The sequence below is a fragment of the Gorilla gorilla genome, chromosome 1 (genome assembly GCF_029281585.2).
Source record: "Gorilla gorilla gorilla isolate KB3781 chromosome 1, NHGRI_mGorGor1-v2.1_pri, whole genome shotgun sequence".
NCBI lineage: Eukaryota > Metazoa > Chordata > Mammalia > Primates > Hominidae > Gorilla > Gorilla gorilla.
The window spans coordinates 199200641-199225461 of NC_073224.2; the positions used below are offsets into that span (position 1 = coordinate 199200641).

Genomic DNA, 24821 nt, shown 5'->3' on the forward strand with positions numbered 1-24821 from the left:
TCCCGAATACGATGCCAATCAATGCCTCGAACACCTACAAAGAACTAAATCCAAGCAACAAGAAGCTGTTTCAGCTAGACACACTTTAAAAGCAGATGGATCATAGCATTTTGAGTCTGGCTAAGATGGAATAAGGAGCTGTATGACACCCCGAGAGACCCAGAAGCACTGAGGAATTTGGAGGAACTGACAGGATGTGACCCTTCTCTCCAGCCAGTGTATTCAGCAGGCAGCCCATAGAAAACAAGGAGTTAGCACAATGAGAGTGAGCAAGGCCTGATTTCATCACAGAGCTCACAATCTTGTTTTAAAGGGGGCTTCTGATAGACAAAAGGAGAAAACAATTTCAACAAGGAAAGCAGGTGTATGATACTCTTTGTTCTGAAGGAAGATAAATGGCCTGAGTTCTTGTTGTGACTTCTGAGAGAGGAGGGAAGGACCCCCAAGAGGAGGAATTGAGCCTGTGGGCACAAACCTGCAATGTCTCAAAGGCGATGCGTAGCTGGGGACGACCGTGGCAGCCTGCCGCTGTAAACATCCGACTGAAAGCTCCTCTGAACACCTTACAGCTTCCAGTCAAGGATGTTTACAGTAGCAAAGACTGCCCAGAAAGAACGGAGACGCAGTGAGGCACACCCTACTCTAGTAAGGAGGTGACAGAGGGCTTGCTAATCCAAAGGCCCTCATGCAGGGTCAGAATTACAGATGTTCATTAGGATGCCCACTTCTCCTAGACTTTCTCTGACTGGTTATTAATACAGGCTGGGATGGGGAGAATGGCTGTCACTGAATGACTACTTCTAAGGATAATATACTATGAAATAATTCATTAAAAATAAAGTTTTATATAACAAAGCAAGCAGAACAAGGCACAGTTTTGCTCCTGTGAGATTCTGCCACTATTTCCCAAGTGGCACCTAGTGAATCATGCAATCTGCATGCTTAAAACAATGAGCTCTAAAGGACAGAGGTCTATTACAATCACAATTAAGAGCTATATGCACCCAAGGTGCTGAAAAAACAACTAGTGTGACCTTTGGAGAGGGGCAGGCAGAAGAGACGGGAAGGCAGACATTCATATTCTTTCTTGTGATTGCTTGCAAAACAGCTCAAGTGGTGGTTCTCAAATCTGGCTGCACATTAAAAGCATCCAGGGAGTTTTAAAAGGTACTGATGCCTGGGCTCCATCATGAGATTCTGATTCAGCTGATGTGGGTTAGAGCCTGGGCACTGATATTTTTAAAACCCCAACAGGTGATTCTAGTGTGCAGTCAGGGTACTATATAAAGATATAATGAACCACAATATAGAGGAAGAGAAAACATAGTCCATTCACTCCAAATGCCACTGTGCACACAGAGAAGCTGTTTCTTAAAAATCTAAAATCTGTAACTTTCTGGGAATATTCTCCTATCCCAGATGAAGAGCTCTGATAGACTTCCTAAGATAACTTGAAATGAGCTTAACTTTACCATTCGTAACTAAAGTCTTTCATTTTCATTTTGTCTATTTTCACTGAAATACCACTTCAGAGGCACTGAGTTAAAAGTATCCAGAAATGAGTAACAGAAGGAGATGTTAAGAATGAATCTGGTCTAGAAACGAGAAGCAAAAGGAATAGCAAATGACTTGTGCTGAGAGAGAAGGAGCATATCTGACACCAGTATACAAAGCGCTCTTCAGTCAGCAGCAACTGCAATCCCTTCACAGCTCACCTGACGCTTTGGAGGTTTCAGTTCATCTCTTGGAACAATATCGATGAGAAAATCAAACTGATCAAATTTTGTAATTGCCATGGCGATATCATTTCTCTGTAACAAAGAAGAGTGGTGTGAAAAATTAGCCTGGGGAGAAACTAGTTCACTTGGCTTTATACCCTCTAAGTAAGGTAAGACGACTTTTAAGCCAAACTAAACACCTACGGGCAAGTCTAGAGCTGAAATAAGCACAGCCAAACTCATATACTTCAAATGATCAGACCTGGTGGACAACCATCAACAAAAAAGAAAGAGATACATGTAACTCACACTGTAAAATGGGGTATCTGAGCCTCCAACCACTGCTACTCCTGCTTGATCCTCTCCCCGTGATTTTCAAATTACAAACCTAGTAATCTCAATTAGCAGGTTTCTGGTCATTCTATGGGTTAGCAAAGTTAGGTTTACAATCTTTTTAAGGCCCTAAATAATATTTTCCCTTTGGTTCACAAGTAGTTATAAGCTATTTTGGATTTCTTAGGTAAAATCCTAATTCAATAACTTTTTGCAACATTTTCAAGTCACTGGATCTATATACACTAAGTTCTCACAAGCTATGATTTTTATTTGGGAATTCTAAATTGCAATACTTAAACCATGGGTTTATCATTGCAGTTCTGAATTCCCAAATAAGAACCATAGCTTGTGAGAATTCTGATATTCATAGTTTGTGCTATGAACAGCAGCAAGAGAGGTCAGAGAACACAGGAGTCAGAAGGCTAATGATACTGAAACCAAGACCTGCTCTAATGGGGGTTTCTCTCCAAGTGTGATACTTCCTTTCTTTGAATAATAAAATTAAAAGATTTTTACTAAAACCCAACATATTATGTATAGTTAAGATTTGTGTACTTTACTAAAGATTTAAAGCAAAAGGAAAAACAATATGAAAAAACACTGAACTCTAAGTGAATGATATGCATGTTAAAGTATTTGGGCAAAGTAAACTTTACAATGCACTTAAAAACAGATCACTTGAAGGATGGATAGAGGGATAAACAGATATGAGAATAAAATAAGCATAGTAAAATGTTTATGGTAGAATCTAGGTTGTAAGTATACAGGTATTCACTGTAAACTTTGCTTATGTTTGAAATTTTTCATAATAAAATGCTGGGGAAAATGTTAACACACTAACAGAAATCCTTGGCAAACTCTATATACCACACCTTAAAAGGTGACTCATCAGACAAAACAGGAGAGAATGGAAATTTTTTTTTTCTTTCCCTTATATCTGTGATGGCCCCAAGCCTCTGAAATGCAAAACTCTAGTCCGCCCTTCTTGCCAACCACGAGCTTGACGATAAACCCTCCCAACTGAAGCAGGGCCCATCTTAAGATTGCCAGAACTCATTTGAGATGACTACAATATAGTGTCACATTTTTTGATGTAATCTACTCAATCTATCTAAATGGCTCATTTATTGATGGAATAAAAGGGGAAAAAGAAAAATAATAAACATCTCCAGCATATAATAAAATGTTCTAGAGTATTTTGGAAACATAGATATACTTAAGTTGGTCTTCCTAAAATTTTTATTTGCTTTTTAAATTCCCTGAGGCAGGAGGATCGCTTGAGCCAGGAGTTTCAAGACCAGCTCTGGGCAACATAGTAAGGCCTCATCTCTACAACAACAACAACAAAAATTTTAAGCCAGATATGGTGGCATGCACCTGTAGTCTCAGCTACTTGGGAGGCTGAGGTGGGAGGATCACTTGAGCCCAGGAGGTCGAGGCTGCAATGAGCTGTGATTGCGCCACTGCACTCCAGCCTAGGCCACAGAGTGAGACCCTGTCTCAAAAAATAAAAAAGGAATATAGAAAGTTCCTTCTAGCCCTTTCCAGTCAATATCCTTCCCCACACTCCCCTAAATCTGGGCAACCACAACTCTGATTTCTATCACTATAGGTGGTAATAATGCATTGTATCATGCACTATGTAATTTTTTCCCTCTAGTTCCTTTTGTTAACACAGTATCTTTGAGATTTATCCATGTTGTATGGAGCAACGGTTTGTTTCTTTTTATTGCTGAGGAGGAATCCATTTCATCAATACCTCAGAACTTGTTTATATATTCCTATATTGATGGACACTTGAGTTGTTTCCAGTTTTGAGGTAGTATAAACAAGGTTGTTAAGAGTATTTTTATATAAGAATGGCTACAGTTCTTTTGGGTACAAACCTAGGAATGAAATGGCTGGGTTACAGAGTAGGGGGATATGTTTATCAGAAAATGTCTAATATTTTTTCAAAGTGACTGACCACTTTAGATTCTGACCAGCAATATATGAGTTTCAGACACTCCACTTCCTTACCAACTGTGGTATTGTCAGTCTTTTTTATTTTAGGTATTCTAGTGGGTGTAAAACAGTATCTCACTGCGGTTTTTTATTTCCCTGATGACTAATGATGTTGCATATCTTCTCATGGGTTTATTGGGCATTTGTTTATCTTTTTTTCTGAACGTCTGTCCAAGTGTTTTGCCTATTTTATTTTCTAATCTGAACTGATCTTGAAGGGAGCTTTAACTGGATCTCTCTGGATCCGCAGACTAACTTCAATGCAACATAAATTTTGTGACTTCAACATGCATATCATTTATTGGAGCTCAGTATTTTTTGCTTTTTTTGCTTTAAAACTTTCATATAGTAATGTACACAAATCCTAACTTTATGCCACATTGACAAGCTGTACTAGAATGCAGGCTTCCCACAGATAAGGATTTTTGTCTGTTTTGTGTATCGTTAATCCCCAGAGCCTAGAAAAGTGCCCGGCACATTGTGGGTGTTCAGTAAGTATTTTTAGAATAAATGAATAAACACATGCATTTTCTACTTTGTAGGTAAAGGGAAACAAGAAGAGAAAATAATTTACTTTCTTGGCTTCATTGTTAAAATACTGCCACCACTGTTTTATACTTGTTACACTCTTCTTCTTGTATCTGGGAAATCTTTCCTCTAAGAGCCGGGGCTTGGCTATAGGGTGAGGGTTTCTAGAGTCAATGACCAAGGGCTCTGCATACAGTATGAATGTGGATTTGCTAGGTAAAAATTAAAATTAAAAAAAAAAGAAGAAAAAGAAAAAGACTCCCAGGAAGGCTGACAAGGAACAAAAAGCCTAATGAAGCTAGTGAGACTGATGATACTTCCTGGAATCTCTCAAGGCTCCCAACCAGAAGTTGTTTACGTTTGGAAACAGGTAAATACTCTTATCACTTGAGCCTCTGTTTATAGTGAGGGCTCACCAAGGGAAAAGAGTTCAGTCACTAAGCTGTGAAAACCAGGAGAGAATTGATTAAGATTTTTGGTGGAGAAACACAATCACCATGGCTAGAAGGTATGTCTGCCTCCCAACAGTGGTGATGCCAATGACATGTCAGCTTGATAGAGGCCTAAAGGAGAACAATCTTTGGTCCTAAAGGAGAACAATCTTTCTCCAACACCACGCAGGAAAACAGGCAAAGGCCGCTGCTTACCCCAGTTTTCCTAATCTAAGTCTGCAATAATACCTGTAGAGTCCGGCGCTTGTTATCTTCTGTGTGAATCCAGGCTCGAAGAGTCAACTCTGTGATAAAAATCTGGGCTGCCTTAGCAAAGAGTACAGGCGCTTCTGCACTGATCATCTGTAACAGACACAGGCCCTCCCTGTCAATCACCAGCAAGTCATGCAAACCAGTCTGTCTCTTGCCTCACTGCCTGGCATGGGACTATGGGGCAAGGGTCAAAAAATGAGGTAGTATACTCAAGAGATTCCAAGGTAAAATAAATCCATGAGTGGGAACAAAGCAGGGAACAGGGAGAAGGGAACAGGGAGAAAGAATACTTATCTAGCACATACCATGCGCCAAACCTTGTGTAAGGTGTTTTCTTACTCTTATAATAGCCTTTCAAAGAAACTAGGGGTCAAGAGAGATGAAGTGACTTGCCCACAGCCACAGAGCCAGTAAGTGGCAGGGTTTAGGTTCTAATCCAAGGAGAAACAATATGAGGAAGGAGAATGAGCTTGAAAGCCAATGGATTTGGATAAAATTGCAGGCTTCCCATCCTTTTGGGCTTTTTCATGTACTGAAAAAGAGGATAACCTTTCAGTTTTATTGTGGCAATCAAATGAGATAATATATGTACCCAGCCCAGGGCTTGGCATATACGAAGTGCTCAAGCCATATAAACTTTCTTGATGTGTCTGATTTCAAAGTTGAAGCTCTTGGTCAAACAAGGTTCTAAACCTTTGGTGAGGTAGTCTGTGCAGGATACAGCCACAGAAAGAGCTCTGGAGTTAAAGCAGCAGCAGATGGGAAATGGGATCTTGGTCCTATCACTCTGGGTGAGTCACTTAACCTCTTTGTGTCTATTTCCATTGTCTGTAAAATGGAACTGATAATTCTTACTATATCAAATCTCACAGGGCTACTGTGAGGAAGAAAGGAGCTAATAAAAGAGAAAATTACTATCAATTGTTAGCTTTCTGTGAAAATACAAAAGACTATTAATTTTGAGTGGTAAAGAGACAGAGTTCCTCTTTCTCTGAGATCTGTAATGGAGATGGACTCCTAGGAATACAGAAATGGCCAAGCCCACGCAAACCCTCTCAGAAGTATTATTCATGTAAAAGAAACTCAAAGATCAAAAGGTTAGAACAGGTAGAATATCATTATCAAAAATTTCTTAAGAGTTCAGATCAACAAACTATGTAAGACGCTAAGATGATGGCACTGTCCTGTTGATTTGATGATACATGTATATACTACACTGTGAACAGATCTGTGAGATACCAGATGGGCATGGTGGCTCATGCCTAATCCTAGAACTTTGGGAGGCTGAGGCTGGAGGACTGCTTGAGCCCAGGAGTTCGTGACTAGCCTGGACAAAACGGTGAGATCCTGTCCCCCACTCCAAAAAAACATTAAAAATTAAGCCAGACATGATGGCACGTGCCTGTAGTCCCAGCTACTTGGGAGGCTGAGGTGGGAAGATCACTTAAGCCTGGGAGGTGAAGGCTACAGTGAGCCGTGATTATGCCATTGCCCTCCAGCCTGGGTGACAGAGTGAGACCCTGTCTCAAAAAGAAAGAAAAGGCCAGATGCAGTGGCTCACACCTGTAATCCCAGCACTTTGGGAGGCAGAGGCAGGCATATCACCTGAGGTCGGGAGTTCAAGACCAGCCTGGCCAACATGGTGAAACCCTGTCTCTACAAAAAATACAAAAATTAGCTGGGTGTGGTGGCGGGCGCCTGTAATCCTAGCTACTCGGGAGTCTGAGGCATGGGAATTGCCTGAACCTGGGAGGCAGAGGTTGCAGTGAGCTAAGCTCGCACCACTGCACTCCGGCCTGGGTAACAGAGTAAAACTCTCAAAAAAAAAAAAAACCAACATTAACTATTTTTTCAACATCTAAAAAATTTTCAGGATGATCCATATAGTAACCAAAACTGCTCAATTTTGGCTCACTTAACAATTTTGCACAGGAACCAAATAACAAAGCAACAGACAGTAATTTTTGTGTGTTCTTGTTTAATTAAACTTTGAGCTCTAGAGAAATGAGCAATAACCTACCCATCACTTAGCTTCAATAAGAAATAATAAAAATGAATGTGAATTCACCTTCACATCTTCATCCAGTTTCATAATCTTCTTAATACGAGCCAGTGGGAGTTCCTGCACTCGGAAGTCTTTCTGAAATGAACAACAAGAGATGCATAAATGGTGGGGACAATCAACAGTGTCGCAAAGCATGACAGGCAGTAGGAAACACTCTGGCTTGGTCCCTCTCTTCAGGAAGCGTATATGTCGGGAGAGAAGGTACAGATGAAATGAAGAAAATACAAGCTCCAGAGCAAAATTGTTCTTTACTTAACATATGCAGGTCTTCAAAGAATTAATGGGCTTTAGAAAAAGCTTAGGATGGCCTCTAACAGTGCCCTCATGAAACACAGCCCCAAGCAATATCTGGTTTTTTTTTTTTTTTCGTCAGCACAACATAGAGGGACATTATGAGCGCCTTCTCTTTTTTCCAAGTAAGTTTACCAGTCTGCAATATGCAGATTAAAATGAGATTTCTGTCTCAGGGGTATTCCTCTAAACTGCCAGTTCTTTCTTCCATTCAGTGACCAAACTAACAGCAACGCCGGGGCACTTGACCACAGTGACCCACAGTTCTTTACAACTGATAGTGGCCATTTCTGACATTTGCACTAACCTGACAACAGAAACTGGGGAGGAGAGCTCCTTTCTCATCACAGTAGCAATGGCCTTGTCTCCAAAATTTGTTTCAAGTGGGGGTAGAGGAGTATAGAAAAAGGATGAGGGTGAATTTATCAGCTGCCTTTTAGGAACAGCTGTGTTATTTTTTCTTAACAAGCCTGGAGTGAGGGAGGACCATATAACTTCACTGTGGATATAGTTTAGGAAACGGCTTTTTTGATCAGCACTACTCAATAATTTGAGATTTAAGCCCTTTTTTGTTTTATTTTGAAACTACTGGTATTTAAACACATGCCCAATGATGGATGCAATTCTAGGAAAAAAATCAATTTTGAGTTTCAGAGCTGCAATGAAGAGAAAGGTGCAAAGGCAGATATTAGCTAAAATCAGCAAAATCTCTACTGGGACTAGGTGTCAAATGATTGATTCTATAAGTGGTCTGAAATGTGACTCACTAAACCTAATATGCTCACCTGGGAATTTGCATCATCACATTATGGAAGGAGCAGCTATTATTTCAGATTTGATGTAATTAACAAGCATAAGTGAACTTTCTTTTGCAAGACCAACAGAAAATCTCAAATATATGTCAAAAAAAGGTATTTTGGAAAAACATCAACAGTCTTCCCAGAACCTATTTTATGATTACAGAAAGAAGAGAATCTATTAGGATAAAATGTACACCAAGACATCTAATTTTTCCATGCAAACCCAACAAGCTGCTTGGCTACCACTCTGCTCTACAAACTTCAAACACCAATTTTTCATCTTTTCCTTTTCCAAATTAGGTATCAACATTTTCCATGAACCCTCTACTAAAACTAACCCTGGAGTAACAGAGACTTAGAAGTTCAGTTTATTAAAATTTCAACAAAAGGAAACAGTAGCACAGGTTCATTCTATTCTTGTTTTTCCCCTTGCTCTTTCACTTACTGATTCAAGCAACTCAACTAATAGTAAATGTATGATACCTACTACTATGCAAAAAATACACATGTAGGCCAGGCATGGTGGCTCATGCCTGTAATCCCAGCACTCTGGAAGGCTGAGATGGGAGAATCGCTTGAGGCCAGGAGTTTGAGACCAGTCTGGTCAACATAGTGAGACCCCATCACTATTTAAAAAAGAAAGAAAAAAAATACACATCTACTCCTACCTTTGAAGAGCTTGTGGTTTGTCAAAGATACTCACATAAAAACATTATAATCCCCTACCCAATACTGGAGGGGAGGGATCCCCTGCGGGGACAAAAAGGACATATTGCTAGGGATAGCTAGCAATGTGGGGCTGGAGGGAGAGTGAGGGATTGGGAAATGTTCCACAAAGGGGATGACATCTGAATTGTGTCTAAGGGATGCTGGGGATTTGCCTGTTGAAAAAGTATGAGAATGTTATTCAGACAGAACAACAAAGACAGAGAGAGAGACAAAAAATCACAGCCTATTTAAGTTTTAGATCTACTACCTGAGTATAGAGGGGAAAAGCAGGAAAGAGGATACTGGGTTGGGGCCAGATCCTAAAGAGTTTTTTTAAAAGTTTAATCCCAGAAATCAACCACTGATCTTCCTTCTTGTGTGGCATATCACAGAAGATGATGACACTACACAGAAATGCCAAAGAGAATGCTAGGGATGATCATTCCTTTGGAAAACCTCCCAAGCTAATACATATAGCACAAGATGATCATAGATTTAGCTCTCTTGCAAGTGTGCTCTTGTTTGGCTTGGTTTTAAATATAATTTGTACAAGAATGTTCCATGATTACTTAACTAAAGCCCAAAGTTGATAAAAAAGACCTCTTTCCCCAAATTGAAAGAGTAAACTATTACTCCTTCAATTTCTCTTCTTTAATCAAAAGCAACAAAAGTCAAGGATCAAGAGATCATTCCCGCCTTGCAGAGATGTAAAATGAGACAGAAATTTATAATAAGCTCTGCTTTAATCCCCTTCCCAAAGCTTTTCTTTGTGACAAACTATTTTTTCATGTTCCTGAAACCTTGAGATCTCAAGGAGCAGTGTGTAAAAGTGGATCTTGAGGGGTGTGTATGGTTCATCCCTGTTGACAATTACCCAGTTTTCTATAATCCTATCCTAGCTTTCTAGTTACATGTAAGGATTTACCATAAGCTTGTTGGAAAAGGGAGGCCCTCTACAATCAGTAGATTGAGGCCCACGAAACTTGGATTCATGCTCCCCACTTCACTAGCTACCATGTAACTGAAGTGAGTAACATTTAACTCCTTAACTCCTTCTCCTGATACTGATTCAACTGGAAGAACAGCTGACACATACTGCTCCCCCCTACTTTTGGGAGTTCTATCAGTAAGGCAGAAGAGCAGATTATCTCTCAGAACATTCTCATGCTCCTGACCACTACCAAAGAACTACGTTAAAAATGCTTCCATCTGAAACTGCTGCATTTCAAGACAAATTCAAATCTGAATTCACTCAATGAGAGTTTGGAGACAAAGAAAAGTCAACAGATCTTGGGCTGCACTGAAGAACATCCAGAGTTTCAAATAATAAAGAGAAACCTTTTCCAGGCCTACCCAGTCAGGCACTCTGGCAAGTCAAGATTCTCAACCCTTTGAAATCAATGATTCTCAATCTTGGGGCTGCAGGTTAGAATCACCTGAAAAGCTTTTGAAAAACAAGATGCCTGAGCTCTCTCCTGGAGACCAACTGAATCAGGAACTCTAGGACAGTGGTCCCCAACCTCAGGAACCAGTTTTGTGCAAGACAATTTTTCCAGAGATGGGCAGGGTGAGCATTAGATTCTCATAAGGAGTGTGCTACCTAGATCCCTCACATGCGCAGTTCATGATAGGGTTCACATTCCTATGAGAATCTAATGCCACTGCTGATCTGACAGGAGGTGGAGCTCAGGCGGTAATGCTTGCTTACTGGCTGCTCACCTCCTGCTGTGCAGCCCAGTTCCTAGGTTCCTAACAGGCCATGGACCCATACCGGTCTGTGGCCCAGGGGTTGGGGACCCCTGCTGTAGTGGGTAGAGTACTGGCATCATGTTTTTTGAAAACTCCCCTTGTGACTATGATCCAAGTGAGAGTTAAGGACTACTGTTTTACGGCCCTGCTACTCAAAGTAAGGTCCTTGGACCAGCAATGGTATCACCTGGGAACTCAAAAGAAACACAGAATCCCAGGTTCCATTCCTAACCTACTAAATCAGCATCAATATTTTAAGAAGATCCTCCCTCACGTGGTTCATACAGACAATAAAGTTTGAGAAGCACTGCTCTACAGAAAGGGCTCACACAGCACAGGACCTGTTTTGTAACAGTCCACCAACCTTCATCACCAAGTTCTTGTTTAAACAGTTATCTGATTTGATTGTAATGTTAGAAATGTCATCACCCAATCAGGAGGCACTGAGGAATGAAAAGATGAAACTGCCAATTAAAAGAAAGTGACCTAGGCACTCAATTACAGTTAAGTGAAGGCTGAATGGGATGTAAAGAGTAAGTAGAGAATTAGATTTTTCTTTTCCAAATTCAGCATTGTTGCCCACCTGCCCCCAACTCACCTCCATAAAGACAAAGTTAGCTTTCTCTTTCCTATTTTCAAAAAGGCCCACTGGGGCAAAACTCAACACAAAGAAGTCTGTTATTTACTGTTCCCAGAGCTCTGCTGTGTGGGAATATAGTATTTTACACAATCACTCTGGTGCACAATCATCTTGGTATGGTTTTTAATTAATTTCAATCCCAGCTGAACACCACCTGGATTTATAGACAACTACAGAGCTTTTAAGAATCATGAGAACAAGCTACAATGAAAGATAAATTGCTTTTACAGGACGCAGACCAAAGGACTTGAGGCCAGTGTTTCCAACACATCATGAAATATATCATCTAGCAAACTTCAATTACTTCTTTTTGAAACAAATTGTGTCCCAGTCTGAGATCACATTTTATGAATATTCTCGTAAGTTTTACTTATGATTGGGTAGTTTAAACATAAAGAATTTTTTTCTTTTTAATCTGTTAGATATTGTGAGGTGTCAACCCAAGAGGCTCTGACACATCTGAGGAAGTCTGGTTTTAAGTACTGTTGAGTTCTGGAAAGGGACAGATTAAATGCTAAAATGTTTGGTCATGTTACACAGGCAGCAGCGCAGTCAGAGAAGCAGATGCCATCACGTGCTGCACTCCTGAGAAGAGGGGAAAATAAGAGTCACACAAGGGAAAAAAATTACCCTGACTTTACTGGATTGCATTCTTACTCAAACATGGAATTGATGTTGCTTTGCACTAAACCTGAAGTGGAGTCTAATTCGTTCAAATATTTATTGTGCACCTACTACATGCCAGACATTGTTCTAAGCACCTGATATAAAAGACATAGCATGGCAGAGGTCTAGGAGTCCCTTTCAAAAGTACATAGGAGGAGAATTTTAATTAGTCACCAATACAAGAAGGATTAAAGACAACTTCCTCTTTACTTTTCTTTCTCTTTACCCACAAAACTTGAACCAAAACTGAATCCCTCAAAGTAATTCTCTTTTAACTTCTGATAGACTAAGTCTAGGTACTAAAATTTGGTCAACATCATGATCAGCTTTGTTGGCAATCAAACTTGTAAACCAAGTAGGTTACAAATCAAAGCCCAGGGTCTGGAAGAGGTATTTGCACACTCATGTAACACAGCAGCACTATTCACAATAGCCAAGAGGTGAAACCAACCCAAATGTCCATTAACAGATGAACGGATAAACAAAATGTGGTATATACATACAACAGGGTATGATTCTGCCTTAAAAAAAAAAAAGGATAGGCCAGACATGATGGCTCATGTCTGTAATCCCAGTGCTTTGGAGGGCCAAGGCAAGAGGATTGCTTGAGGCCAGGAATTTGAGACCAGCCTAGGCAACATAGTGAGACCTCCATCTCTACATAAGATTTTTTTTTTTTAATTAGCTAGGTGTGGTGGTGCACAACTAGAGTCCTAGCTACTTGGGGGACTGAGTACGAAGGGTCCCTTGAGCCCAAGAGTTCAAGGCTACAGTGAGCTATAATCCTGCCACTGCACTCCAGCAATGAACACAGTGAGACCCTGTCTCTTTAAAAAAGAAAAAACAAAGGCCACACATGGTGGCTCACACCTATAATCCCAGCACTTTGGGAGGCAGAGGTGGGAGGAATGCTTGAGCCCAGAAGTTTGAGACCAGCCAGGGTAACATGGTGGGACCCTGCCTCTACAGAAAAATACAAAAATTAGCTGGGTGTGGTGGCGGGCACCTGTAGTCTCAGCTACTCAGGAGGCTGAGGCGGGAGGATCGCTTGAGCCTGAGAGGTCGAGGCTGCAGTGAGCCACTCCACCCTGGATGACAGAGTGAGACCTTGTCTCCAAAAAGGAAAAAAAAAAAAGAAAAAAGATAAAAAAGGAAAGACATCCTGTCACATGCTTCAACAGACATGCTAGGTGAAATAAGATAAGACAAAAAGACAAATACAGATGTTGTTCTACTTACAATGGGGTTACATCCTGATAAAGCTATTGTTAAGTTGAAAAGATCCTAAGTTGAAAATGCATTTACTACGCCTAGCCTATCAAACATCATAGCTTAGCCTCGCCCACCTTAAATGTGCTCAGAACACTTACATTAGCCTAAAGTTGGGCAAAATAATATAACACAAACCCTATTTTATAGTAAAGTGTTGAGTATCTCATAATTTATTGAATACTAGATTGAAAGCAAAAAACAGAATGGTTGAATGGGTACTCAAAGTACAACTGCTACTGAACGCACATCGTTTTCTAACCACTGTAAAGTGGAAAAAAAACATTAAGTTGAATCATCGTAAGTAGGGGACTGTATGATATGATCCCACTTCTGTGAGGTATCAAAAATAGTCAAATTCATAGAAAGCAGAATGGTGGCTGTTTAGTGAGTGCACAGTTTCAGTACTGCAATATGAAAAAATTCTCAAGATAAGTTTCATAACAATGTGATTATACTTAACACTTCCAAACTGTACATTTAAAAATGGATAAGGGGCGAAATTTTATGTGTTTTTTTACTACAACTAAAAACAAAACAAAAAAAAAAAATCAAAGTCCAACAAAACAGAAAAGTTAAGTGCTGAGCTTAAACCTCCAGAGTTTATCTGGCCACTTGCCTGATCCTGGATTTATGCCTCTCGGCTCAAGCTGCGGCACAGACTTGCTCGATCGGCCTAGTCCCACCACACCCCAGGAGAGCATTCATTTTACACCAAGCTGACCCCAGCACCAAAAGCTGATAAGCTTAATCATGAGATTATCCCCCTAAAATATGAACAAAACACCCCACTTTTGACTTTATCATTTCATTTATTCCTCCCTTCTCTTTCATATCTGAGACAGTTTAGATAACTACTACCTTAGACTGCAGAAGAGGAACAATGACTTTTCAGTGGAAATCCACTCTGAACCCAGGCCAGTCTGAGAAAGGCTAAGCCAAGTTCAACTGCTGAAAACTCTTCATATAAACAAACATGACCCAGAGGTATATCCAAAACATGAATTACTTTTTATCCCTGAAGTCAGTGGGCATTTATCATAATAAGTTATTTCATTTCATTAATTACTTGTTTATTAGCCTGTCTCATCAGAATATATGTTCCATGAGTGCAATGATCCTGTCTGTCTGGTTCATTACTGTATCCACAGTATCTAGCATAGCCTTAGTTGGTACATAATAAGTATTTGTTGAGTGAATGAATAAACTGACATTGTAACGTCAGAAGTTAAAGGTCACTAACCCTAAGCAATTGCAACATTAATTCTACATCAGGAAGGAATCCAGTGTCTGCTCTGCCAGGATGCTAGTATTTCCAGGGCAGGAATGGCACAGCCAACACGGGGAGCTCCTTTAGTACGTGCTAAAATGACACCTTAATGAACATTCTTCATTAAGGACATGACAACTGTATTATGAAAATATTCCAACTCTAACCTGTCTCACCTTCCACTACCACTCTCATACCACATACTTACTCCTTCCCTCAACCTCCACTAAACACACAGTAACCTCCAGGCACTCTGAATGTCTTGATGTTCCCCTAACTACAAGGTCCTCCCCTCTGGGCCTCCATGCCTTTATGCATGCCCTTGTCTTTGCCCTCCCATCCTTCACATCTGGTGAATGCTTACTCATATTTTAAGACTCAACAAAAATGTTCCCTTTACTTAAACTCAACCAGAAAGAAACAAGCACTATGTCCTCTGTGCTCCTTGACTTTTACTGCTTCAGGACTCATCACTGTGCCTGATTCAGTAAGTACTTAGTAAATACCTACTGACTAAATTATTCTGGTTTTAATTACTAGATTGTAAGCTCCTCACAGGCTGAGGTTATATTTAATTATTCTGAGTCAATAGTTCTCAACAGGGGATGATTTTTGCCCATGGGGACATTTGCCAATGTCTGGAGACATTTTTTGGTTGTCACAACTCGGGGAGGGGTGCTACTGGCATCTAGTGAGTAGAGGCTAGGGGTGCTGCTAAACATGCTGTTATGCATAAGACGGCCCCTCACAACAAAGAATTATCTGGCCCAAAATGTCAATAATGCAGCTGTTGAGAAACTGCGATCAAAGTATATCTTTTTAACACCTGGAAAGAGTTCCTGACTCACAATAGATTTGTTGTTGAATAAATTGCCCAATAGTTTTTACCAAGTTCTAGAAATGTGGTAGGGCCACTAAATCAGGCCTAAAAATTTGAGCTACAGCTACTGAAGGAAGATGAGATCTCTGTTTTTCTGTAAGTCCTAAAGGATATGCCTCACATTAAACTACCTCCAAGTCAAAGTATCCACTGCACACCACACGCCTATGGAAGAACACTGAGATATAAAAGACACTCTTGCAGTTACCTCACGGAAGGCAAATTATGTTTTCATTTTCCTACCCACAGGTCAGGGGTGAACCATGCCTCTGTAAATGTGCTTGAAATTAAAAATGCTTCAGTCTGAGTTTTGGTTAATTTCCCAGAGCTCTTTATACTCTAAAAAGTTTCTAATAAAAGTTTCTCATTCTTCCTCACCACTGTTAAATTCCGGATTTCTTCCATGACCCGAGGCCAGAACGACTGTAGGCTTTGCTGGGCATCACTGCTGCTAGTACCACCAAATCCTCCTTCTGTGGACATCTCGACAACTGAAAATAAACACGTACGTAAGACACATTAGAAACAATAAAGTCAGACTTTCTGTCCAGATTAGGCATTTGTATATTTGTGGATGTTTTTATGAATCTATTCAATCTTTCAGTTTGATAAGGTATATAATTATGCTAAAAAGATTTTAACACAGACTTACATCTTAAAAACATTGGTAGGAAAGTTTTTCCTTCTATCTAGCTTATACCATAGAGACTACTGAAGAGCTCCAACTAGAATATCAAAAGTTGCTAGAAATGTAAGCTGAAATCCTAATGTTAATCAAGGACTTTTAACTTCTTATATGGGTGTGGGGTGAGGAAAGTACTTTGTTGCCCTAGTCTAGCCCATAATTTTCAATGCCATTCTTTCCAAAGTTTTTCAAGTTCTCTGTGGCTTCTCATCCTCCATGCCACAGCCTTCAGCAAATTTTTATATTAAAAGTCCCCAGTGATTAGTACTGTACAGAAATGTAAACCCAGAGTCTTAAAAGATAAAAGCCAAGCTGGGCACAAAGGTGCATGCCTGTGGTTCCAGCTACTCAGGAAGGTGAGCCAGGAGGATCACTTGGGCCCAAGAGTTCAAGACAGCCTGGGCAACACAGCAAGCCTCTGTCTCTTAAAAAAAGAGAGAGCACGCTAAGTTTCTTCTTTTGTTTTAGACACTGTGGTCCTGTTTCTCTGGGGCTCCTGATGATGATTATTCCTTCTAATCTCAGACAAATCTGTCTCAAAGGACATGAGGCCAATAACTGTGTAGGTAACATGAAGCCCCTGAAATGAAACTACTTGCCAGTTCGCCCAGTTCTTTCCTAACCTGAACCATGTTATTAAACACAAAGCCTAACACAGCACACTGGCAACTGGAAGCCTTAAAGACAGTTAAAAAAACAAAGGAGAGGCCAGGTGCGGTGGCTCATGCCTGTAATCCAAACACTTTGGGAAGCCAAGACAGGTGGATCACCTGAGGTCAAAAGTTCGAGACCAGCCTGGGCTACACGGTGAAACCCCATCTCTACTAAAAATACAAAAATTAGCCGGGCGTGGCGGCAGACGCTTGTAATCCCAGTTACTCAGGAGGCTGAGGCAGGAGAATCGCTTGAACCCAGGAGGCAGAGGTTGCAGTGAGCCAAGATCACGCCATTGCACTCCAGCCTGGGCAACAGAGCAAGACTCCATCGCAAAAAAAAAAAAAAAAAAAATGTAGAATTAAAATTAGGATAGAGAAAGAGGGCTAGAACCTGCAATTTAGTCAACTGCTTTGTGACAAAGGAGGGAAGATGAATAAGGATTCTCATGTCAGCTATAACTGTAGATAACACAGGTTGAGTATCCCTTATCTGAAATTCTGAAATGCCTGGGACCAGAAATGGTTGGGATTTTGACTTTTTTTTTTTTTTTTTTTTTTAAGACAGAGTTTCGCTCTTGTCCAGACTGGAGTGCAGTGGTGCAATTTCAGCTCACTGCAACCTCTGCCTCCCAGGTTCATGTGATTCTCCTGCTTCAGCCTCCTGAGTAGCTGGGATTACAGGCATCTGCCACCACGCCTAGCTAATTTTTTGTATTTTTAGTAAAGATGGGGTTTCGCCATGTTGGCCAGGCTGTCTCAAACTCCTGACCTCAGATGATCCACCTGCCTCGTCCTCCCAAAGTGCTGGGATTACAGGCGTGAGCCACCGCGCCCAGCCTTTTTTTTTTTTTGGAATAAGTTTGCATTATACTTACTGGTTGAGTGTCCCAAATCTGAAAATCCAAAATCCAAAATGAGCACTTCCTTTGAGCGTCATGTCAGGGCTCAAAAAGTTTCGGATTTCAGATTTTCAGATTAAGGATACTCAACCTGTATTGTAATGTCTTAAGCACTTATCCGGCAAATATTAAAATGCAAGAACAGTTTAATTAAACACAAAGAATGGAGAAATTTAGTGCTCTCCTAAGAATCTCTATTCTGAGGAATTATTTGAAAAGGTTTAACGTGCCAGTGACGGGATGCTGGCAGGGAGCTATGTGAGCCATTAGGAACTAATTCTGAGGGGCTGAAAGCAAAGCACCAAAGCCAGTTGTCACATGACCAGACTTGTTACTTTCCAGGCTCCATGTGGATACATACTGGGCAGAACACTCTATCACAGCAGAATGGAATGAAAGCTGACAACTCTAGGTTTAGCCTGTGGGGATGTCCAATTCACTTTTAAATGTTTACAGGTCTCTGATTTTTTTCTTTTTTTTCCTTCCCTTTTCCTTCTAAAGGAAATGATGAGGGGAAAGAAATGGAAGGAAAACAAGAATACAAGCCTCAAAGCAGATTTCATTCTGGTGTAATGACATTAGTGGGTGATGATGTAATGGGAATAGGTTTGGAGCCAATTTCTTGTGGTGGAGGCCTATAAACAGCTGAACAGAAATTCTAGTACCTGGGATACGATATGATCTTGGAGTTTCTGAAGGGAGTTAAAGGGAAGTGTTCAATCACAGTTGAAAATGACTAGATAAAATCTTAAGTCCTCAATAACCAAGTAAGACCCCTGCATTTTCATTTATCACCACATACACATGGCCTATATGCTACTCTCTTAGATGTACTGAGAACAACAACAAAAAAATTAAGGTAACCTAGAGAAGTTTAGTTATTTATCATTATTAATAGTTTTCTACAAGGTACTCATGAAAATGAAGACAGTGACTCAATTTAACCTTTTTTAAATGGGGCAAACAAAAATATCTTTCTGGAAATAATAATAATTATCAAAAAACTTTAAAAGAATCTAACCTTTTATTGCATGGGTCCCTGGACAGGCCTCATCTTGGCACAATCTGCCATGCAAACTGCTAAGGTCAAAGGAGAAAGATGCACAATTGCCAGGACGATATCTCTGTACACTTGCTAATGGATGGGTAGGTTTAGTTGGAGTACAAAGACCTGTACGATTTAAAAGTCTGGTAACAAATTCTGGCTGTCCTCTGGTATCCCCCCAAAACATTACAAAGTACAAAGGTACACAATTCAAAAAGCACGTCTAGAACCATCTGTGCAGTCTGCTTTTAAATTTTGAACTGTCCCAACTACAGATGTGCAGGTATGATCAGCCTGCAAACATCTGTGTAGTCAACAGATCATGAATCTTTGGCTGGCTCAGAGCCACATACTGTAGTAGTGGAAGTTAGGTACAAAACAGAAGTTATCAAATTTTTTTGGAACTGAAAATGTATTAAAGGTTAAGTTTTAAAATTGAGATGCCCATCTACATTAGGAAATCCCAAATAGGTAAAGCGAAAAATACAAGTCAATAATATCCTTTACATTTTACTGCATCATAGAAGTTCAGGACTGAAAAAAAAAAAAAGACATAAGGAGACACTCAGGCCCACCTCTTTATAAGATGCTCGCAGCTTTTCTTCAACCTCTGCCCAACCCCGGGTGATTCTACCTTAAGTGTTCAACCAGCTTACATTTGAGGGCCCCCCACTCCAGTTCTGGGAAACTGGCTTACTGGTAAGACATTCTTTCCCATCTTTGGACAGCTCTAACTGTTCTTCTTTACATTAGGTTTTAGAGTTATGGCCTTTATGATTTTTCCATCCAGCAAACTCTTTTTATAAATTCCTGACTTCGAAAGACAAAGGTAATCTTCTTTTGAAAGACACAAGATCTTCTCACCAGGAAAAAAGAGAAAAAGGTTTGAAGCATGTTTTCTAACATCTTTGCAGATATTATTAGTAATGTCTCTTAGAAGAACATAAACTGTTAATGTAAATTCCTGGAAAAAGTGAGTACTTTTATTCAAAAGGCTTTTCCTAAAGCAGATCCAGTCTTTGCATGGAGCTTTAAAAACACCCAACAATTAATATTATATATATAAAGCAGGCCGGGCACGGTGGTTCACGTCTGTAATCCCAGCACTTTGGGAGGCCAAGGCGGGTGGATCACCTGAGGTCAGGAGTTCGACACCAGCCTAGCCAACATGGTGAAACCTCATCTCTACTAAAAACACAAAAATTAGCTGGCTGTGGTGGCACATGCCTGTAGTCCCAGCTACTCGGGAACCAAGGAGGTGGAGGTTGCAAACCCAGGAGGTGGAGGTTGCAGTGAGCCGAGGTCATGCCACTGCACTCCAGCCTGGGTGACAGAGCAAGACTCCATCTCAAAATAAATAAATAAATAAATAACTAAAGCAACCGTAGTTAATCACCACCTCTTATTTTAATGCATTAATTGCAAATAAATTGATTTTGCTACAGAAGTAGTCCATTTACAACATCTACAAGCCCATGGAAAATATTCTGGGTTCATCTTCTAGGATAATAAGAGAAAGAATGTATTTAAAAGTAAGAGGAGGCTGGGTGTTGTGGCTTATGTCTGTAATCACAACAACTCCAGAGGCTGAGACAGGAGAATCACTTCAGGCCAGTAGTTTGAGACCAGCCTTGGCAACACAGTGAGACTCTGTCTCTAAAAAAAGGATTTTTTAAGGCCAGGGGCTGTGGCTCACACCTGTAATCCCAACACTTTGGGAGGCTGAGGTGGAGGATCACTTGAGGTCAGGAGTTCAAGACCAGCCTGGCTAATATAGCGAAACCCTGTTTCTACTAAAAACACAAAATAAATTAGCCGGGCATGGTGGCACATGCTTATACTCCCAGCTACTTGGGAGGCTGAGGCAACAGTTTCACTTGAACCTGGGAAGCGGAGGTTGCAGTGAGTCAAGATAATGCCACTGCACAACAGCCTGGGCGACAGAGCGAGACTCCATCTCAAAAAGAAGAATTGAAAAAAATTTTTTTAATAGGCATTGTGGCACACACGTGTAAGTCTTAGCTACTCAGGAGGCTGAGGCAGAAGGATCTCCTGGGCCCAGGAGTTTGAGGCTACAGTGAGCTATGATCACACCACTGCACTCCAGCCTGGGCAACAGAGGGAGACCCTCCCTCAAAAAAATTATAATAATAAAAAATACAAGAAAGAAGAGACTCATTCCAGGATCCTCTTCATTCCATGTTAAACTACTCTTTCTCTCTATTTTTTTTTTTTCTCGAAGCCAGGGTTTCACTCTGTTGCCCAGGCTGGAGTGCAATGGTGTGATCTTGGCTCACTGCAGCCTCTACCTCCTGGGCTCAAGCAATCCTCCTACCACAGCCTCCCAAGTAGCTGGGACTACAGGCACTCAACTCAATTACTATCTCTCCACGAAGTATTCTCTACTGCTTTCTGGAACTGGTCCCTCCCTTGGGAGCATTAAGGAGGACCGATCTGCACCTCTCTTTCTGTCCTCACCACACTACCTTGTACAATCATTGTATTTGATACCTTGTATGACGTACACATCAATGTGTATGTCTTATTTCCCCTCCTGCTATACAAGCTCCTTGAGGGTAGGATCTGCATATGATTCATCTCTCTGGATCCCTCACAGTATCCAGCACACAGTCTGATAACTAATTACCCCTAAGAGGAGGGGCAAGACTGATGCTGGGTATGGCCTTTCAGGAAAAAAAAAAAAGGGGGGGGGGTGAATCTTGGAAAGCTTGGCCCTGAAATACTTATTGGAATTGTCTAACCAAAGGAAATGGTTACACAAGCTGTTCCAGAAGCTTAGACTAAATGAGCTCCGGGACTTTAAAGCAAGACTGCAATCAAAAATCTACCTGAAACTGATTTACTGAAATGGATTTAAAATAGAAGGGGATGACAGAAAGGACACACACACACAAACATCTAAGACAGTGCTGGAAGCTGAAAGGCAGACTTAAAGGCTGGAAATGTGGATGCATACCATTCTCAAGTGTAAATCTTTTCAAAGTCAGAACCTCTTCAGAAAAGTGACCAGGATAGATTAGCAAAGTCTGAAATATTAATGACAATGGGTAAGTAGGAGGAAGATAAATACCTCTGCCTGGCCATCCATTAGCAAGAAGCGGAAAATCATGCAGAAGTGAGATGATTTGATCAGACCACTGATGAGTGGGCAATCTAGCTGTTACTCTTATATCCAGTTACTCTTTATCATTCTTAAAGAAAAAAATGAAACTTCAGAAGTTTTCAAAACATCCCAAAATCAGAGTGTTCCTCTTTTAAAATTGTTTGGAAATCTTTCAAGCTCTTGCTCTCAACCAGGTACCATGCCTGCCAAATCTTCCCTTAGTGATATGCCTGGGCATGGAACAACAGGATGTATCAAAATTATCAACCTCATAAATAAAAAGAAATCTAAGGTTTTATTGCAATATGACCTGGTTTCTGAAACTCAGGACCTTTAGACTTCAGTTCAGCTCTCTATTCCTTGGCATGTACTTCATTCTCTATACCAAACTCTTTTATAGTAGCCTAAACCCACAATACAGCTCTTTGAGGTAACTAAAACCAAATAGATGTTGTTGGGAGATAATACTTAAAAACCTAACATCACAACAACTGTCCAAGGGAAAAAGACCACAGGAAGCTCCGCTAAAATGAAACCCAATTCTTGACCAATGCTGCTTCCAATTAAAGCAAAGTTAAGTCCTCCCTTAATGTCTTCGATAGGCTCTTGGAAACCGCAACTTAAGCCAAACATATAACAACCAATTTTACCAAAGGCTAATTAACATAAATAAGAGTTAGTTCCTATTCCATATTTCTGGTCACAAAAACATCACCAAACTTCTAAATAAAGATCAAGACACTTCTAATATTAAACACTGAAATAAGTATGAGCTATACATACATTGAAGAAAAATTAAGAAAAATAAAGGCCGGGGCCAGGCGCGGTGGCTCATGCCTGTAAACCCAGCACTTTGGGAGGCCGAGGTGGGCAGATCACGAAGTCAGTAGATCGAGACCATCCTGGCCAACATGGTGAAACCCCATCGCTACTAAAAATATAAAAAATTAGCTGGGTGTGGTGGCGTACACCTGTAGTCCCAGCTACTCAGGAGGCTGAGGCGGGGGAATCACTTGAATCCAGGAGGTGGAGGCTGCAGTGAGCTGAGGTCATGCCACTGCACTAGAGCCTGGCAACAGAGCAAGACTCTGTCCCCCGCCCCCGCCAAAAGAAAAAGAAAAAGAAAAAGAAAGGCCAGGTGCGGTGGCTCACACCTGTAACCCCAGCACTTTGGGAGGCTGAGGCAGGAGGATCACCTGAGGTCAGGAGTTCAAGACCAGCCTGGCCAACATGGTAAAACCCCGTCTCTACTAAAAATACAAAAATTAGCCAGGCATGGTGGCAGGCGCCTGTAATCCCAGCTACTCGGGAGGCTAAGGCATGAGAATCGCTTGAACCCAGGAGGTGGAGGTTGCAGTGAACCAAGATCATGCCACTGCACTGCAGACTGGGAGACAGCAAGACTCCGTCTCAAAAAAAAAAAGTAAGATTTATTTATCCAATTATTCCAGTTCAGGGTTGCAGATGATTGAAGCCTATCCCAACAGTTCAGGGCACAAGGTGGGAACCAAGCCTGGACAACTCAATCACAGGGCACATTCTCACTCAGGCTGAGACAATTTAGATGCGCCAATTAACCTAACATGCCCATATTCGGGATGCAAGAAGAAAGCAGAGTACTGGAAAAAAAACCAAACAGACGTGGGGACAATGCTCAAACTCCACACAGAGAGTGACCCCGGCCAGGAACTGGTTTCTTTTTTCTTCATCAATATTATAATCAAACAACATTGTCTGAAGACCCTCTGTACTACTAGTTGAACCATCCTGGGAAGACATGTTTTACCTAAAAATAATGCTCTCACTGTCAAATGCAAACAAATATATCTTAGCCCAGTACTGACTAAGAAACAAATATAATGTTGGTATTATCATTCCCCTTTAATGTTCCCCAAACCAACTTGCAGCCCTTAGGCTTTTTGGGTTGAGTTCCCAACCATTCCTGTGCATCTCCAACTTAACATGTCAACAAGTATCTCTCTATGATCAAGGCACTTACCTTCTTCACTCACTTTTGTTTGTGACTTGCATTTTGATCATATCTTCCTCTGTCATGAGGTGACATCCTTTTTACAACTATACCTTGTTTTATTGCATTTCATTTTATTGTGCTTCACAGATACTGCTCTACCAACTGGCCATTCCCACCTCGGGCCTCCCTATTACCTGAGACACAGCAATACTGAAATTAGGCCACTTAATAACCCTACAACGGCCTCTAAGTGTTCAAGTAAAAGAAGAGTCTCGCATCTCTCACTTAAAAGCTAAAGGCCAGGTGTGGTGGCTCACGCCTGTAATCCCAGAACTTTGAGGTACCAAGGAGGGCTGACTGCATGAATCCAGGAGTTCGAGACCAGCTTGGCAACACAGAGAGACAGCCCCTATCTCTACCAAAAAAAAAAAAAAAAGAAAAGAAAAGAAAGAAAAATTAGCCAGTCCTGCTGATGGCATGCACCTGTGGTCCTAGCTACTCAGAAGGCTGAGGTGGGAGGATCACTTGGGCAGCAGTGAGCTATGATCATGCCACCACACTCCAGCCTGGGTGACAGAACAAAACTCTGTCTCTAACTCAATCAATCGAAAGCTAGAAATGATTAAGCTTAGTGAGGAAAGCACATCAAAAGCTGATATGGGGCCGGGCGCGGTGGCTCATGCCTGTAATCCCGGCACTTTGGGAGGCCGAGGCGGGTGGATCACCTGAGGTCAGGAGTTCAAGACCACCCTGACCAACATGATGAAACCCCTTCTCTACCAAAAATACAAAAATTAGCCAGGCATGGTAGT

General features: G+C 41.0%; 1 protein-coding gene and 1 non-coding gene across 13 annotated transcripts in view; both read right to left on the reverse strand.

Moving 5' to 3' along the window:
• NFYC (nuclear transcription factor Y subunit gamma) overlaps positions 1–24821 on the reverse strand; it is a 79583-nt gene that overhangs the window by 16579 nt on the left and 38183 nt on the right. For 8 of the 12 annotated variants that reach the window (XM_004025547.5, XM_055392594.2, XM_019016360.3 and 5 more), the window contains exons 2-5: positions 16007–16119; positions 7359–7430; positions 5267–5380; positions 1716–1811 (exon numbers count right to left, since the gene is read on the reverse strand). In XM_004025547.5, the coding sequence (XP_004025596.1) occupies positions 1716–1811; positions 5267–5380; positions 7359–7430; positions 16007–16111 (387 nt within the window). In that variant the 5' untranslated portion in view covers positions 16112–16119. Of the gene's footprint in view, positions 1–1715; positions 1812–5266; positions 5381–7358; positions 7431–16006; positions 16120–18889; positions 19237–24036; positions 24279–24821 lie in introns of those variants that run through there. The other 4 variants (XM_063699875.1, XM_055392556.2, XM_063699864.1 and 1 more) reach the window with 4 other exon arrangements.
• MIR30E (microRNA mir-30e) lies at positions 499–611 on the reverse strand. The gene has a single exon (NR_106337.1). It is a non-coding gene; the product is annotated as a microRNA mir-30e (primary transcript).